Here is a 17661-nt window from a genome sequence, read left to right on the forward strand (position 1 = left end):
ATTTAATGAATTGTAATGTCTTCCAGACAGTGGTAGAATAAATGAAATAAACATGTATTATGCATTGTGCGCTTCAGCTTGTAGATAAATCTGCAAAGTAACTAGTAACTTTTAACATACAGTACATAGCAGAGAAAAACTATTTGCCTCAGGAGATACTTAGTGGAGTAGTAAAATGTATACCGGTACACTCGCAGAGGAATTATGTAACTTTTTGTTAATGAATTAAATAAAATATTGTGCGATATTCATACAGTACGTAGTAGAGAAAAACGTACAATATTTGCCTCAGGAGATACTTAGTGGAGTAGTAAAATGTATACACTCGCAGAGGAACTATGTAACGTTTTGTTAATGAATTAAATAAAATATTGTGCGATATTAATTGTTATACAAAGGTCACATCTCACCCAGACACAGGATCTGACGTGAATTTTGAACTGATGGTCAAGATTCAATTTATCCCCTGAGCAAGCAGGCAGGCTCTATTAGCTCAATCAGCACTTCAAATAAATCCAGGGTAGAAGAGGAAAGTTACCTAGTGCATCTTAAATTGTACTTTCCACCACTGCTTGCAGCCAATGGCATCGGACGGCCACAGAAGTGCAGATGCATCCAGACCTCCTCAGACTACATCGCTCCTCGATTATTCAAGAAAATGGAGATCCTGCCGGCGGGAGCCAACTGTCGACTCACCCAGATCATGTCAGTGTTATCAGTTATTGTATTAAAAGACCCAGAAAAATGTCTACTTTTTTATGACATCAGTATCTTCATTCATACAGCTGGATGTGGTTTCACACACTTGTTCGTAGAATCTATCAAAAAGCTTATTAGTGATGTTGAAGTTCAATTTTAAGTGAATTGTTCTCAAATAGAAACCAAGTAAAGTAATCAAATCTGGGGGAACTGTTTAATTGACTAAGAGCTATTTGCAATTTAATGAAACTACATTTCCAGATAAGAGCTAAAAGAAGAAAAGAAAAATAGGAACCAAGAAAGACAACTTTGACGTTTGTGTGGACCCAGAGTCTCCGTGGATCAAGAAGATCATTCACAGTGTTTTAGAAAGGCAACAAAGGTGAATGTCCAGTCACACATTATCCATTCAGAAAATGTTCATGCATTGACAAAAGTACTACAACATCCAACTCAAGTACTAAAATAAGACCTTATCTTAACATAATTCTATTCAAAAGACTATGACTAAAACTCATTCAAAATTGAAAAAGAAAAAGAAAAAAGAGGAAAAAAGATTCTAAATCAACTGGTGTATCTGGTGTTATGGTCTACCGTCCATATGTAATGGTCTTTTCACAGGAGCAGGAAGCGCAGGAATCCTCTGACCTCCACAGCTCGACCTCTCTGACCATCAAATCAGCGTTTTGCTTTCCTGTCTTTTTCTTTTCACAATCAAAAGAGATAAAGCACATCAACAAATAAAGCTTACAGCCTTAAATATAGCCAGCTGAATGCGTGTCCCATCAGTGTTTAAAGGCTATGGAAGTGTTGCTGTGTACACATTTGTAAATAGAAAAGGTACCTATACTGTATCTGTTGTCAAAATCTTAATACATTCACAGGCTAGTATGCGTTTCAAAAACTAATAAATCACACTTTGGAGGAGAGATTGGCCCTTTTTCAGTTGTGGACCGTGCAGTCCCTTCCTGCAACCCAAATAAGGGTCTCGACCCATAGTTTCTCCGTTGCATTATATAAACGACAACTCTACACCTGAGCCACTAAAGTTAGTTCACCCAAAAAGTGACTTATTTTCTGTCAATTACACACCCCATGAAGCCTTGTATTCATGGAGTATCAGTTGTTGGAGCACTCATGCTCAGACTAGACCAGACTACTCCTCCCACAGCTGTCACAGTAGGGCTGGAAATATATAGAAACCAATAAGTATGAGCAATAACCACCTTAATCTTGCTCATGTAGGTTCATTGAATAATAGCCTCGGGGAATCGATTAGTCCGATTAACAACTTGACCCTGTAGTGCTATAATTCATTGTGCAATGGCAGCATATATACAGATAGTAAAAATAGACAATCTGCAAGGTGACAATGTATTGCACCGCAACACATTGTAAACTAACCTTGTAGATCTGCCATTTCACCTTTTCTAAAATAAAAACAAAAGGAATCATGCATTAATTGCAATCGAGGCATAGGTTTGAAATAACCGTCATATTGATTTTACGGACTTTCTTCAAAGTCAGTGCAGTTGCATTGAGCTTCATTTGTCAAAGGCAACATCTATTTTCGGCATCCGTCACCGTTGTATGGCATGGTATAATTTGGGCTTCTGTGATTACTGGATGTCAGATGTCCATAAAGCAAAAAAAAGGAAAAAAGCAACAAGAGATGACATAGCATTTTAAAGATACTTTATAACAAAAGACGGTATCAAAACAAAAAGGTAACCAAGAGTTCAACTGAAACTGTATTGTGACGCGTGGCAACACCACAGGCCAGGTCGCTACAACCAACATGCTAGCAACGGCTCGGCCACTTGATGGTGCACAGCAAATTAAAAAGTGTTCATTTTACTCAAGAGTTTGCTCTCAGAGAGGGTGGGCATCCGGGTGGTACAGGGGTAAACCTCCTGCCCACCACCGTCGAGTCTGTGGTTCCATTCCCCCTCCATTTCCAAATATCGGCTTCAACAGATCTTGGGTTCATTTCCCAGAAGAACTAGGTGGCATTGCATTCCGTTTTCCTGATATTTCATTTGATTGGCTCTGCAGTAGATTTGAACAGTAAACGCACAAAGGTGTGTTTCCCGTTCAAATCCGCTGCAAAGCCCATCAAACCAAAGCTATGGAACACTAAACGGGGATCAGGGAATGGGTGTGCCACCTTCTGGTAACCTGGGAGGGATAGCGTGTCCCTCTGCATGCGTTCACGTCCTCTGTGAAAAGCAACAGCTGGTGACTCCATAGCCAGATCCCGTTAGTCTCAAGTCTGCTTACAGCAGCGGTTCTCAAACCTTTTCCACGTCAAGGACCCCCAAATTAACATTCCATTTGGCCACGGACAGCCATCTGAAAAGATGACGTGACCCCCCCATAAACGATTTGCGTTTGTTACAATGTTCACAACAAATGTGTTGCAGTGACACGTTGTAGATCAGACTATTTTTCAAATTTTGAGAAGCACTGCCATGCATTCCCCGTCGGGACCCAGCTGATGGGACGGAGAGCTTTCAAAGTGGCATCTGAGTCTAGCAAGTATATTCAAACTAAATTAACTCCATCTAAACATCTTTGTTCAAGAGATGGTTCATCAGTTAAAATGTCACAATGATGATAATTGCATAATTAAAGGCTTTCTAAAGATTACCCCCCCCATATTCATTTGCAAATATCTGACTTAAAAAGGAAAACAAAATAGAATGTAAATGTAGTGTAAGTGATATTTACTTTATGCTCTATATTATGACAGTCAATATAGTAATCATTGCTATAGTGTTTGTTCAGTAACAATAAACGTCTATTTTACAGCATCCTGTAGTCCTGAGTCTTCTCTCCCAGGTAGACGTAATTGGTAGCCTCTCAGTCTGAATTTTCATTTCGTTTCACTACATAATTGCCAGAACATATTTTCTTAATGGGTATGGATAGTGATTCAGGGCTGGAGCCAGGCAATGCATGTTCCATTTACTAGAGACCCTTGCTCCTGAAAAAACACTAGTCTACAGCGATGATTACCGTTAGAATTAGTTTCAACAGTTAACAAAATCACTCACAGCACCTTTAAGTTGCTTCGATTGCTTTAATTTGCGCAATAAAAAAAAGGAAATAAACAATACTCAAGGTTCTGATACCACAAAATGTCCTAAAGATAGCCAGCCTTAGATCAGGTGAATTAACCCATTAAAACCGGGAAAGGATCTGTGTGATTTTACATTTTTGCGTTGGCTATTCAAAAACAGCAGATATACAAGCTCACAGCGCATCACATCGCACCACGCTGGGAGCTTGTACATCTGCTATTTACGATGCTGTGTAAAGCGTGAGAACTACTGGTTTAGAAGGCATTTGTAGAATTGGCCTCGGGTCTTAATGGGTTTTAAGAAAAAGGAAAACATAAATAGATCTCTAGTTAATTAGTATAACAAATGAGCTGCCACGTGATTCGACTCCGCCAAAGGGGATCAATCGCCCGTTCGACTGACAGCCGTCGTCGTAGCAAATAACAAAAAAACAAAAACACAAAATGTATCTTTCCTCACCTCCCCCCCATTTCTCTGGGTCCAAGGGCGAGGCGGAGAGTGGAGTGAGTTAAAAAGAGCACCCGTCAGTCCATTATAGGGTGCACAACAGCACGGATGGATGGGTGAAAATAACACTTGTCCGATCCACACAGGGTGGGTGTACAGTATCAACTGTTTGATCCACACAGGGTGGGTGTACAGTATCAACTGTTTGATCCACACAGGGTGGGTGTACAGTATCAACTGTTTGAAGAGGTGTTGCTTTGACAACACAAGTCTGTTCGGGGGGGGGGGGGGCGGGGTACAAGTATCCCCCACAGAAGGAGAAGGGGGGGGGGGGGGGGTTCACTGCTTCTGAATGTCGAGACCATCCTACAGACCAAGGGGACCGCACACACGCATACCTTTACCGGCCCACTTTGCACGCACTCTTCAGTCTACGCTGGTGATTTTACACTGTAGACTGATTTGTTGAATTCGTAAGCCAATAATTTCATGCCTATACGATTTTAGATGACTAGGATAGCAGATCGACAAGCTCACACGACGATGCGCTGCAACGCGTTGTGAGCTTGTAGATCTGCTATTTTCTGCCAAAGCTTTCCCTACCATGCAGATGCTGGGGTTTCAGTGGTTAAGTGATTCTCAGCCTTTTTTAATGTCAAGGACCCCCACAGCTTGTTATGCATTATATACCATCGTTCATCCCTGGGTTTGATTTAGAGCAGAAAGTGCATATCAATTTGTACACTCTCAATCAGTTACAGAGCTCTGTAAGGGTCCATTTTGAACCCTTTGAGAACCAGTGATCGAGTGTTAATTTGACCACTTGTGCTCCGCTTTATAGTTTGTCGACAACGGTCCGCACACTGGTGTAGATTATTAATATAAATAAAGAGTTATGACTTGATAATCACTGCATATTATTGAAACGAAATATTATTAATTACATCATTTCAATCATAGAAAAATTTAGTTTTTCATTCTGCCCTAAAAAAAACTACATCAGTCAAAAGACTAAATTGGCATGTTTGTTTATGCTTATTATTTAAATGTACTTCTGTACATACGTTTCTAAAGCAATAACAAAGTACAGATACTCAAACAATGTACTTAAATACTCAAATAAATGAACTGAAAAGGAAAGGAAGACCGCACAAACAGCTTCTGCTGAATGTTTCACCTATTTCTTCTGCCGAAATTCCTCGTATCGTGACTATTATTGAGCTCATAACATGAGAATAAGGACACTCAGTGTTCATGTGGTTAAATTAACAGGACGACTTGCTGTGCGGATCACAAGGATCACCTGGCGGTAGTGGTGGGTGGGGGTCCGAGGTTGAGGTCTGTTGGAGGTCTGCGGACCCCCATTTTTATCTCTGGGATCCCCAATCCACACTGTAAAATCTTCAGTTCCAATAGGCTATATGCACATACGCCATTTTGGAAAGAACTCCTCCTTCCGGGGCCGCTTCCCTACTTTCTTCACAGGCGTTACCGATGATACCAATTAAGGCTCTGTTCCATTTAGTGGACCCACATAACTCCAAGGGTGTACAAATAGACCCCCATAACTCCTAGTGTACAAATGGTTAAATTTGTACACTCAGAGTTACAGACCCATACAGGGCCATTTGGAACAAACTCAAAGATACTTTGATACCCACTGGTGTAGCAGTGTTTCCAATGAGCCAACACGCACAATAGCAGCACCCTGACTCTGTTTGACCAGAATGGAACAGAGCCTTAAATGAGTTATCGTCGGTGACACCTGTGCAGGAAGTAGAGAAGGGGTCCGGAAGTAGGAAGAGTTATTGACTTAGTGTGCATAGAGCCCATTTAACTTGGATTGTACAAGGCCCTCTGAATCCCCCCTCAAAGACCCTCATGGTCGCACCCCTCGTGGCCTCTCAGTCCAGCGAGATGATGTCCGAAATGCCGCCGGAGCCGCCACTGCTGCCCAGCGGCTGGCCGGCACTCCCGGCCCCGCCCCCCGTGATGACGCGGGTCTCGTGGTGGGTGGAGCTGGTGGCGACGTGGGCGGAGCTCTCGTAGTGGCTGGTGGAGGAGGAGACCAGCGCAGAGCTGGTGGAGGAGGCCGAGCTCTGCAGGCTGCTGCTCAGGTTGTCCAGGAACATGGGAGCACGGTAATGCTGGAAATATAATTCACATAAGTTCAATAATATAATGTTGTCCAGGAACATGGGAGCACTGTAATGCTAGAAATACATGGAAATATAATTCATACAAGGTAAGGGTAAAGTGATGATAATATAAGGACATATTCAAGTATCTGTATAAAGGTAGGTACCCTCACAAAAAACATGCAGTAATCCTGGTCTCTAAACTACCTCCCCCTGGCCAGCCGGGGTGCCTGATGGAGGGGAAAGGAACTGGTGGGAATAACGTGTTCCTTCCACGCGCTATGTCCGGCCGGGGAAATTCCCCCGTCAGGTGAAAAGAAGCAGCTTGGACTCCTCAGGCATAGAAGGAAGCATGAGGTCAGTCCGCTGCCCCCCCTGGTTGGCAGAGGAAGTGTAGCGCCCAGGATTACATTAAAAAATAAAATAAAAAATTGGGTGAAAAAGATGGGGTGCAAAATTGTGGGATAAAAATGTAATAAAAAAAAGTATCTGTATAAAGTCACTGTACCAACTTTGATGAGGGAGTATCGTTCTAAAAACTTTTTTTTTTCTTTCCTGAAAGGTTTATATTTTTGACATAGCTGGTTTCTGCCCGACAGCAGAGATATACTAATGGTAATGCTGAAATAATTTTAATAAAACTCATAAGTACAATAATAGCCATAGTTCATAGTGCACTTTAAATTTGAAACAAAACTTCAAGTGACACAGTACATCAACTGGTTGTTCAGTTCAGTAGCAGTAAATAGAATGCAGGGTGTTTTTGCACCATCTCCTGGAAATGATGTGCAAGTGCCCTTGTCTCATGACAGATGATATTCAATTATTCCACATCTCGGCACATTTCTGCCTATTGTTAGACTTTGCTTGTTGTGTAAAGCTGACACAGTTTCTGATATAGAGCTAGTTACAGAGATTGTATAACCTTCCTGTGTCTATTAATACATACTGTCTAATTTATAGTCCTCTGTTAGTGGAACTAACACAATACCATCCCTGGACTGGAAATTACCAACAAAATCTTCATGAGGTTAAATAATGACAACGTGCTAAATTCAAGACAAAGTACCTGAGAATCTGCTTGAAGAAAAGAAAGCAGATCCAGACCTAAGAGAAACCAAAACAGACATTTTGAAATGTTACACAAGGATTATACAAATAATTTGCAAACAGTAGCAGATGTGAACCAGCGATCCAAGGACTTAATGCCCATCTTGTGCCGCATTCTGTAGGAGCAGTGGTTCTCAAAGTGGGGTCCGGGGACCTACAGGGGTCCTTGAGAGAGTTCCAGTGGCAACTCGGCAAGATAATTGAGTACCCCTGGTATAGAGGGTGTTAAGTGATTCAACTGAAGAGATATTGATGAATTCCAAATGTTATCAGAGCATTCTGCAGCACCGCTGGACTTACATTGCCACTCACTCTGCATGTCAGCAGGTATGGTAGCCAGGGTGGAGTGGTGGAAAGGGTAGTCTGACAGCGAGGACGTTAGGTAGGGCGTGTCCAAAGTCTGGACGTTTGGCACTCGCACCGTGGAGGGCTGGTAGGTCAGTACCCTGGAGAGACAGACAAACAAACAATAAGATATATTGTGGGTAAAGACATGGTCCGATTCAATCATCCATTATTTGTGCGCTGTGGATTGCACAGCCTTATACTGGTCTCTATCCAATAGTAGAAATAAAGGAAATTATTTAGTATGCATGTAACTCGTATGCAACGAGTTTGGCTCAACATCGCCACATCCTTTTCTACAACTGGTATATCTATAACTGTATAAAAATAACCACATACAGTCGTATAAACGGATTAAACACCTGGGAAAATTGTCCCTTGAATGCTATTAAATTGTAGTCATTTTGGCAGTGTAGTGTTACGTGAGTAACACCACACTTAGGGTGCGTTCGGAAATGCGCCCTGAACGCACTGGTGTGCTCTCTTGTCGTTTGTTTATTCAGTGCACTCGGTGCGTTGTCGTTCGAAAATCCAGTGTGCTGCGCACCGGGTGTGCCGAGTGCCCGCACTGAGCGACCCTACCCTGAAGCTGGGGTCGTCCGGTGTGAATGCGTCACAGCTTTGGTCGTTCGTAAATAAGGCACACTGAACGCACTCTGTGACATCACCGCCCACCACACTCAACAAACTGACTACATTCCCGGTGCGCATTTCCGAACGCACCCTTAATCTTAATATTTTGGAATCTGTGTGGAACCTGCATTTCCAGGGGCCGGATTAACAAAAATGCCTCTGGTGATGAACCCGCCGCATAATTGCACGCTGGTCCCCAATTGGTGCCCCACACAATTTCAGGGGCAGCTAAATCTAATCACCAAGCGGGGCCAGACTAATTCTGCCATGGGCAATTTTTGTTTTTGCACTGGCCGTTTTGTCTGGTTTCCAGGCTAACTAGCTAGTGCAGCATGAACCTATAGATGGGGTGTGGAAGTGGTTGATTACTACAACAGCTGGCAATGAGTGTGACTCTGCCGTCTGTTTCTGTATAACATGCCAACAGACCATATTCACAAATTGCGGCCATCTTGCCATCAAGTTAATAGCAGGGTGGCAAGTTGGCAACTCGCCACCCTGCTATTAACTTGATGGCCGCTGTGTGAATACGGTCTATATCATAGATATATATATAAGAAAGCTAGATGGCTCACCCGCGCAATGGCCAATGGAGAGCGACGTTGCTACGTGTCGGCCATCTTACCTCGGGGCAGCATAACATTGTGTCTATGGGGCATGTGCTTTTAAATAACCATAACTTGCTCAATTTTCAAATGGTTTGGTTTGTTATAAACATCAGAGACGTCCGCATAATTATATGCTTTTATACGACGTTCATATAAAAAACAAAATTAAGCAGATAAGCGCCCTGAATCATAGCCACGTTGACGTTTGTAATAAACCAACCCGTTTGTAAATCAGTCAAGATTTGAGCGAGTTATGACTTTTTGTTTGAGCTGCCATTGAACATACTGTACTGTAGCCCCGAAGCAAGATGGCTTCCGGCTGAACTACGTCAGAGACTCCGCCTTGAGCCATCTAGCCTTTATATAGGTCTATGGTCTATATTGCCTGTTTGTGTCAGACCTGATCTGAGACACAGCTTCCCCCTTTCTCCAAGGTTTGGAGACAATGACGAACACCACTGACCCCTTGCTGTGGATCTCCTCCGTCTTGGTCATGTACACGCAGCGCTTCTTCATGGGCAGGTCGGGCTCCTCGTCCTCTGACGACGACGAGGTCTCCAGCGTCAGGTCGATGACGTCGGCCTTCTTGGCGGAGCCGGACTCGCCCGTGGGCAGCGCCATCGCACACTGTCGCACGGGAGTGGACGCTGTGGGGTGATGGAGGGGGAGGTATGGGACCCATTAAGGCCTGAGACCAGATTCTACAAATGTCTTCTAAATCATGACAGTTTTCTGAAAGACCTATGTTCCTATATCAGCGGTGATAAAAAATATTTCATGTCAAGGACCCCCCAGAAGCAAGTGAAAGAATATAAATTCAAAGAATTGCTCACATTTTCACAATTGTTCAAAAATAGCAGAGCTACAAGCTTGTAGATCTGTTATTTTTCAACAGCTAAAGTATAAAATAATGGTTCATGTGGTCGCTAAGGTGATACAGATGCGTTCCAGGTCTTAGTGGGTTAAGACAACTATGACTACAGTTTCCATGGACGAGAGCAAAGAAAATCTCACAACGCGACTGAAAGATTATGTTGGGCTAATATAGTCTAAGTCTGCCATTTGTGAAACCGTGTGAAAGGAGACCCCTCCCCCACAAATTAGTGCTCTGTTTCATAAACAATGACCACAATATGTCAAATGATGTTTTGGTAGCCATGCAACCAACCAAATGCAGACTGTGGCCTTAAACCTTTGCTTTTATTAAATATACGAGATCAATAGGGTCTTTCTGAATGTATTCTATTTCTAGTTTGACCGTCACCACATCAAATACTCTTATGTTAAAATAACGAATAACTAGAGCACCGCTGGCCTAGCGGTTAAGGTTATAGGTTCTAAAGCAGCCTGATAGTGAGTCGCAGGTGCAATTTCTGAGCCCGGCGACCATGGCTGCGTGCCACTGTCCCAGTTTCCTGTCTCTCTCTACTATCAATAAACACACACAAGAAAACAACAACAAACAACCGAAAATAGGCCATCTTGTAGATAGCAGAATTTCAGTGTGTGAGGCGCCTTCTAGGGAATGGCCACTGACAACTTAAATCTGTGAGTTTCAACAAAAACATAAATAAAGTTGTACTTACGCTCAAGTTTTGGAATGGACTGGGAGGACACCTTGACTGCGTGTCCACATAGTCAACATGGCGTGCGCGAACGTAAAAACCTTTGCCTCTATAGAACGCCACAACGGAAAGGCCTTCCGGTCTGATTTTCGGATATGTTATAGAGCTCCCAGAGACGCACGCGTAGAACTGTAGTACGTCCTTGGGCGACCTTTCTAGTCGACATGGCACGCGCGAACGTTCCACTACACCGAGTGGCGCGCTACGAGCTTGTAGGTCTACTATTTAAAACCTTTGCTTCTGTAGAACGCCACAACGGTAAGGCCTTCCGGTCTGATCTTCGGATATGTTATAGAGCTCCCCGAGACGCACGCGTGGAACTGTAGTAAGTCCTCGGGCGACCTTTATAGTCGACATGGCGTGCGCGAACGTAAAAACCTTTGCTTCTATAGAACGCCACAACGGAAAGGCCTTCCGGTCTGATTTTCGGATATGTTATAGAGCTCCCAGAGACGCACGCGTAGAACTGGAGTACGTCCTCGGGCGACCTTTCTAGTCGACATGGCGCGCGCGAACGTTCCACTACACCGAGTGGCGCGCTACGAGCTTGTAGGTCTACTATTTAAAACCTTTGCTTCTGTAGAACGCCACAACGGTAAGGCCTTCCGGTCTGATTTTCGAATATGTTATAGAGCTCCCCGAGACGCACGCGTGGAACTGTAGTACGTCCTCGGGCGACCTTTCTAGTCGACGTAGACGCGCGCAAACGTCAAACCTTTGCTTCTGTAGAAAATAGCAGACCTACAAGTTCACCGCGTGGCACTCGGTGCCGCACTGTGAGCTGAAAATCAGGCCTTCCGGTCTGATCTTCGGATATGTTATAGAGCTCCCCGAGCGCGGCACTCGGTGCCACTTGTAGGTCTGCTATTTTTCAAAAATAGCAGACCTACAAGTTCACAGCGCGGCACTCGGTGCCACTTGTAGGTCTGCTATTTTTAAAAAATAGCAGACCTACAAGCGGGAAATATTGAGAACCACTGATAGAGAAACATGAGGTTTTTCATTTTCACCATTTTTCAAAAATAGCAGACCTACAAGAGGGAAATATTGAGAACCACTGATAGAGAAACATGAGGTTTTTCATTTTCACCATTTTTCAAAAATAGCAGACCTACAAGAGGGAAATATTGAGAACCACTGATAGAGAAACATGAGGTTTTTCATTTTCACCATTTTTCAAAAATAGCAGACCTACAAGCTCGTAGCGCGGCACTCAGTGCCGCGCTACGAGCACCCTGGAGTCGTTTTTATGTGCAATGGTTTCTTCCTGGAGGCTGAACCCTTGACAGTCAAACGGGCCAATGAAATAAACAGTAATATAGTGACATCACACTATCAGCCCCTCCCCTAACCACTCCCCCTTTATCATACAACTACAGCTGTGGGTGTGGCTTCAATTTAGGTGGATCACCACCCATCACCACCCACCAGGCCAATTTAATGAACTGGTGGGCGTGTCCACATAAAAGCAAGATTTTAACAAATATTGTACACTTTTTGGAAAAAGTTCTTCCTCCTTATATTGTAATAATACCCGATGATCATGTTTTAGGGAGGAAAAAAATCATGGCACTCCATCTTTAAACTGCATGTTCAACTACACAAACATATTTATGCACACATCTACAATATGTTTAGATTTGTGAGACGCACGCACGCAAATGAAGGTGCGTGGTATGCAAATTAAGGGGCATGGTATGCAAATGAAGGGGCGTGGTATGCAAATGAAGGGGCATGGTATGCAAATGAAGGGGAGTGGTATGCAAATGAAGGTGCGTGGTATTCAAATTAAGGGGCATGGTATGCAAATGAAGGGGAGTGGTATGCAAATGAAGGGCATGTTTCGGCTACTTTGTGGGATTATCTTATGCAAATGAAGGGGCGTGGTATGCAAATTAAGGGGAGTGGTATGCAAATGAAGGGCATGGTTCCGGCTACTTTGTGGGATTAGTTTATGCAAATGAAGGTGCGTGGTATGCAAATTAAGGGGAGTGGTATGCAAATGAAGGGGCATGGTATGCAAATGAAGGGGAGTGGTATGCAAATTAAGGGGCATGGTTCCGATGGTTCCGGCTACTTTGTGGGATTAGTTTATGCAAATGAAGGTGCGTGGTATGCAAATTAAGGGGAGTGGTATGCAAATGAAGGGGTGTGGTATGCAAATGAAGGGGTGTGATATGCAAATGAAGGGGCATGGTATGCAAATGAAGGGGAGTGGTATGCAAATGAAGGGGCATCGTATGCAAATGAAGGGGAGTGGTATGCAAATGAAGGGGAGTGGTATGCAAATGAAGGGCATGTTTCGGCTACTTTGTGGGATTATCTTATGCAAATGAAGGGGCGTGGTATGCAAATGAAGGTGCGTGGTATGCAAATGAAGGGGAGTGGTATGCAAATGAAGAGGCATGGTTCCGGCTACTTTGTGGGATTAGTTTATGCAAATGAAGGTGCGTGGTATGCAAATTAAGGGGCATGGTTCCGGCTACTTTGTGGGATTAGTTTTTGCAAATGAAGGTGCGTGGTATGCAAATTAAGGGGAGTGGTATGCAAATGAAGGGGCATGGTGTGCAAATGAAGGGGCGTGGTATGCAAATTAAGGGGCGTGGTATGCAAATTAAGGCGCGTGGTTATGTCAAGTAGCCGACACACGCCCCTTCATTTACATGAGCCACGCCCACAAAGTAACCGAAACACGCCCTTCATTTGCGTACCACTCCCCTTCATTTCCATACCACGCACCTTCATTTGCATACCATGCCCCTTCATTTGCATACCACGCACCTTAATTTGCATACCACGCCCCTTCATTTGCATAAGCTAATCCCACAAAGTAGCCGAAACATGCCCTTCATTTGCATACCACTCCCCTTTATTTGCATACCACTCCCCTTCATTTGCATAAACTAATCCCACAAAGTAGCCGGAACCATGCCCCTTCATTTGCATACCACTCCCCTTCATTTGCATACCATGCCCCTTCATTTGCATACCACTCCCCTTCATTTTCATACCACTCACCTTCATTTGCATAAACTAATTCCACAAAGTAGCCGGAACCATGCCCCTTCATTAACCATGCCCCTTAATTTGCATACCACTCCCCTTCATTTGCATACCACTCCCCTTCATTTGCATAAGCCAATCCCACAAAGTAGCCGAAACACGCCCTTCATTTGCATAAACTAATCCCACAAAGTAGCCGGAACCATGCCCCTTCATTTGCATACCACGCCCCTTCATTTGCATAAACTAATTCCACAAAGTAGCCGGAACACGCCCTTCATTTGCATAAACTAATCCCACAAAGTAGCCGGAACCATGCCCCTTCATTTGCCTACCACGCCCCTTCATTTGCATAAACTAATCCCACAAAGTAGCCGGAACCATGCCCCTTCATTTTCATACCACTCCCCTTCATTTGCATACCACGCGCCTTCATTTGCATAAACTAATTCCACAAAGTAGCCGGAACCATGCCCCTTCATTTGCATACCACGCCCCTTCATTTGCATAAACCAATCCCACAAAGTAGCCGAAACACGCCCTTCATTTGCATAAACTAATCCCACAAAGTAGCCGGAACCATGCCCCTTCATTTGCATACCACTCCCCTTCATTTGCATAAGCCAATCCACTAAAGTAGCCGAAACACGCCCTTCATTTGCATAAACTAATCCCACAAAGTAGCCGGAACCATGCCCCTTCATTTGCATACCGCTCCCCTGCATTTGCATACCATGCCCCTTCATTTGCATACCATGCCCCTTCATTTGCATACCACGCCCCTTCATTTGCATAAACTACTCCCACAAAGTAGCCGGCACCACTCCCCTTAATTTGCATACCACTCCCCTTCATTTGCATACCACGCCCCTTCATTTGCATAAACTAATCCCACAACGTAGCCAAAACATGCCCTTCATTTGCATACCACTCCCCTTCATTTGCATACCACTCCCCTTCATTTGCACAACACGCCCCTTCATTTGCATACCACGCCCCTTCATTTGCATAAAATAATCCCACAAAGTAGCCGGAACCATGCCCCTTCATTTGCATACCACTCCCCTTCATTTGCATACCACTCCCCTTCATTTGCATACCACGCACCTTCATTTGCATAAGCACTCACACAAAGTAGCCGGAACCACTCCCCTTAATTTGCATACCACGCCCCTTCATTTGCATAAACTACTCCCACAAAGTAGCCGGCACCACTCCCCTTAATTTGCATACCACTCCCCTTCATTTGCATACCACGCCCCTTCATTTGCATAAGATACTCCCACAAAGTAGCCGAAACATGCCCTTAATTTGCATACCACTCCCCTTCATTTGCATACCACACACCTTCATTTGCATAAGCACTCCCACAAAGTAGCCGGAACCACTCCCCTTAATTTGCATACCACGCCCCTTCATTTGCATAAACTACTCCCACAAAGTAGCCGGCACCACTCCCCTTAATTTGCATACCACTCCCCTTCATTTGCATACCACGCCCCTTCATTTGCATAAACTAATCCCACAACGTAGCCGAAACATGCCCTTCATTTGCATACCACTCCCCTTAATTTGCATACCACTCCCCTTCATTTGCACAACACGCCCCTTCATTTGCATACCACACCCCTTCATTTGCATAAAATAATCCCACAAAGTAGCCGAAACATGCCCTTCATTTGCATACCACTCCCCTTCATTTGCATACCACGCATCTTCATTTGCATAAGCACTCCCACAAAGTAGCCGGAACCACTCCCCTTAATTTGTATACCACGCCCCTTCATTTGCATAAACTAATCCCACAACGTAGCCGAAACATGCCCTTCATTTGCATACCACTCCCCTTCATTTGCACAACACGCCCCTTCATTTGCATACCACGCCCCTTCATTTGCATAAAATAATCCCACAAAGTAGCCGAAACATGCCCTTCATTTGCATACCACTCCCCTTCATTTGCATACCACACACCTTCATTTGCATAAGCACTCCCACAAAGTAGCCGGAACCACTCCCCTTAATTTGTATACCACGCCCCTTCATTTGCATAAACTACTCCCACAAAATAGCCGGCACCACTCCCCTTAATTTGCATACCACGCACCTTCATTTGCATAAACTAATCCCACAAAGTAGCCGGGCCCATGCCCCTTAATTTGCATACCACTCCCCTTCATTTGCATACCATGCCCCTTCATTTGCATACCACTCCCCTTCATTTTCATAACACTCACCTTCACTTGCATAAACTAATTCCACAAAGTAGCCGGAACCATGCCCCTTCATTTGCATACCACTCCCCTTCATTTGCATAAGCCAATCCCACAAAGTAGCCGAAAGTGCCCTTCATTTGCATACCACGCACCTTCATTTGCATAAGCCAAACCCACAAAGTAGCCGGAACCACACCCCTTCATTTGCATACCACGCCACTCCCACAAACTAGCCGGAACCACGCCCCTTCATTTGCATAAGCCACTCCCACAAAGTAGTCGAAACCACACCCACAAAGCAGGTGGGACGCAGCCCACTAATTTGCATAAGCAAAATGTGAGGTGTGTGAAATGCCCCCGGAAATATGATCCATCCATCCATCATCCATCCATCCATCCATCCATCCATCTATTTATTTATTTATTTATTTATTTATTTATTTATTTATTTATTTATTTATTTATTCATTCATTCATTCATTCATTCATTCATTCATTCATTCATTCATTCATTCATTCATTCATTCATTCCCCCCGGAAATAAATAAATAAACAAGGATAATCATCCATCCATGTGTGACAATTGTTTGACACACATCATGTCATGTCATGTCAAGTCATGTCTGTCTATAGCAAGAGGTGGGTGGGGGGGGGGCGCCAAAGCATATTTTAGACTGATTCAGTATTGACCATATTAAGCCAGGTATCACGGCAGACAGCACTAATATAATAAACAAACGTGAACGGAGCACTGCTGCCAACATAGTAGCCTACACGCATATAGTGGCCATACTGGCATACTCACCATAGCCTGGTCAAGGTTTCCCCTTGGTGGACGTGACATTTCCAACTATTGCCACCGCGAGAGCCCCGGGAGCGCATCCGGGACGGCGGCCCGGTTCGAACGAGATTCCCCCCATCCGAAACGGACAAGGGACGGCCGAGATAGGGCCGGGGACCCCCACGGACCCCCTCCGCGGACCCCGGCGGACCCCCTCCGCGGACCCCCGGCGGACCCCCTCCGCGGACCCCCGGCGGACCCCCGGCCCTATGGAGGGGCCGGGATTGATTTATCCTTAGTCCTTAGTCCTTAGTCCTTGTCTTGACTTTTGACTTGTTGACTAAAAGGTAAAGAGTGATTTATTTTGATTTATTTATTCTGGATCCTTAGTCCTTGGTCCGAGGTCCCGAATCTTGACTCGAACCAGCGTCCTCTGGCAGGCACCGTAGGAAGCTGCCCAAACCACTGAGCCATCGTGGAATACTCTTAACCATGGATTTTGGGTAATTTTGTTTTTTTGGAAGGGAAGGAAAAAAAAGAAAAAGTCTATTTTACCAATGCAAAGGGTGAAATATTGTCATAATGTACGTTGTGTTTGTTTTGGAAAGGAAAAAGTGTTTAATGTACTTTTTAGTGACGTTAGGGTAGAGTTTTTTTTAACAGTACTTGTGAGAACTCTCTCTCTCTCACACACACACACCAGAGACTGACAGCTGATTGGCTCATTCAGGGTTGCCAGGTTGGTGGCTGTCAGGTTGTCTAATGCCTGCTGCATTGTGTGTGTGTGTGTGTGTGTGTGTGTGTGTGTGTGTGTGTGTGTGTGTGTGTGTGTGTGTGTGTGTGTGTGTGTGTGTGTGTGTGTGTGAACCAGCTACACTGGCATTTAAACACATTCATATTGTAACTGTTGCCACTATAGGTGATATAGTTTGCTTTATTCATAAAAGGTCATAATTAAGTCACATTTACGTTT

General features: G+C 44.2%; 2 protein-coding genes across 2 annotated transcripts in view; both read right to left on the reverse strand.

The window, feature by feature from the left end:
• The window catches only part of LOC306934123 (perforin-1-like), a 45213-nt gene that overhangs the window by 26480 nt on the left and 1072 nt on the right, over positions 1-17661 (reverse strand). The gene's annotated exons all lie outside the window — the stretch shown is intronic.
• LOC306934621 (E3 SUMO-protein ligase PIAS2-like) lies at positions 3764-10681 on the reverse strand. The gene is made up of 5 exons (XM_079517270.1): positions 10650-10681; positions 9527-9710; positions 7790-7923; positions 7437-7474; positions 3764-6376 (listed from the first exon to the last, which is right to left on the reverse strand). The coding sequence occupies exons 2-5, from the start codon at positions 9682-9684 to the stop codon at positions 6134-6136; spliced, it is 573 nt and encodes a 190-aa protein (XP_079373396.1). The 5' UTR covers positions 9685-9710; positions 10650-10681; the 3' UTR covers positions 3764-6133.

Source organism: Electrona antarctica (assembly GCF_951216825.1).
Source record: "Electrona antarctica genome assembly, chromosome: 12".
NCBI classification, from domain to species: Eukaryota; Metazoa; Chordata; class Actinopteri; order Myctophiformes; family Myctophidae; genus Electrona; species Electrona antarctica.

Excerpts from the sequence above, each read along its gene's own strand:
- LOC306934621 (XM_079517270.1), bottom strand. The coding sequence starts at position 9,684 with ATGGCGCTGCCCACGGGCGAGTCCGGCTCCGCCAAGAAGGCCGACGTC. Across the intron at positions 7,924-9,526 it reads GAGGAGATCCACAGCAAGGG|GGTACTGACCTACCAGCCCT; the intron begins GTCAGTGGTGTT and ends CTGTCTCTCCAG. Across the intron at positions 7,475-7,789 it reads CATACCTGCTGACATGCAGA|GTCTGGATCTGCTTTCTTTT; the intron begins GTGAGTGGCAAT and ends GGTTTCTCTTAG.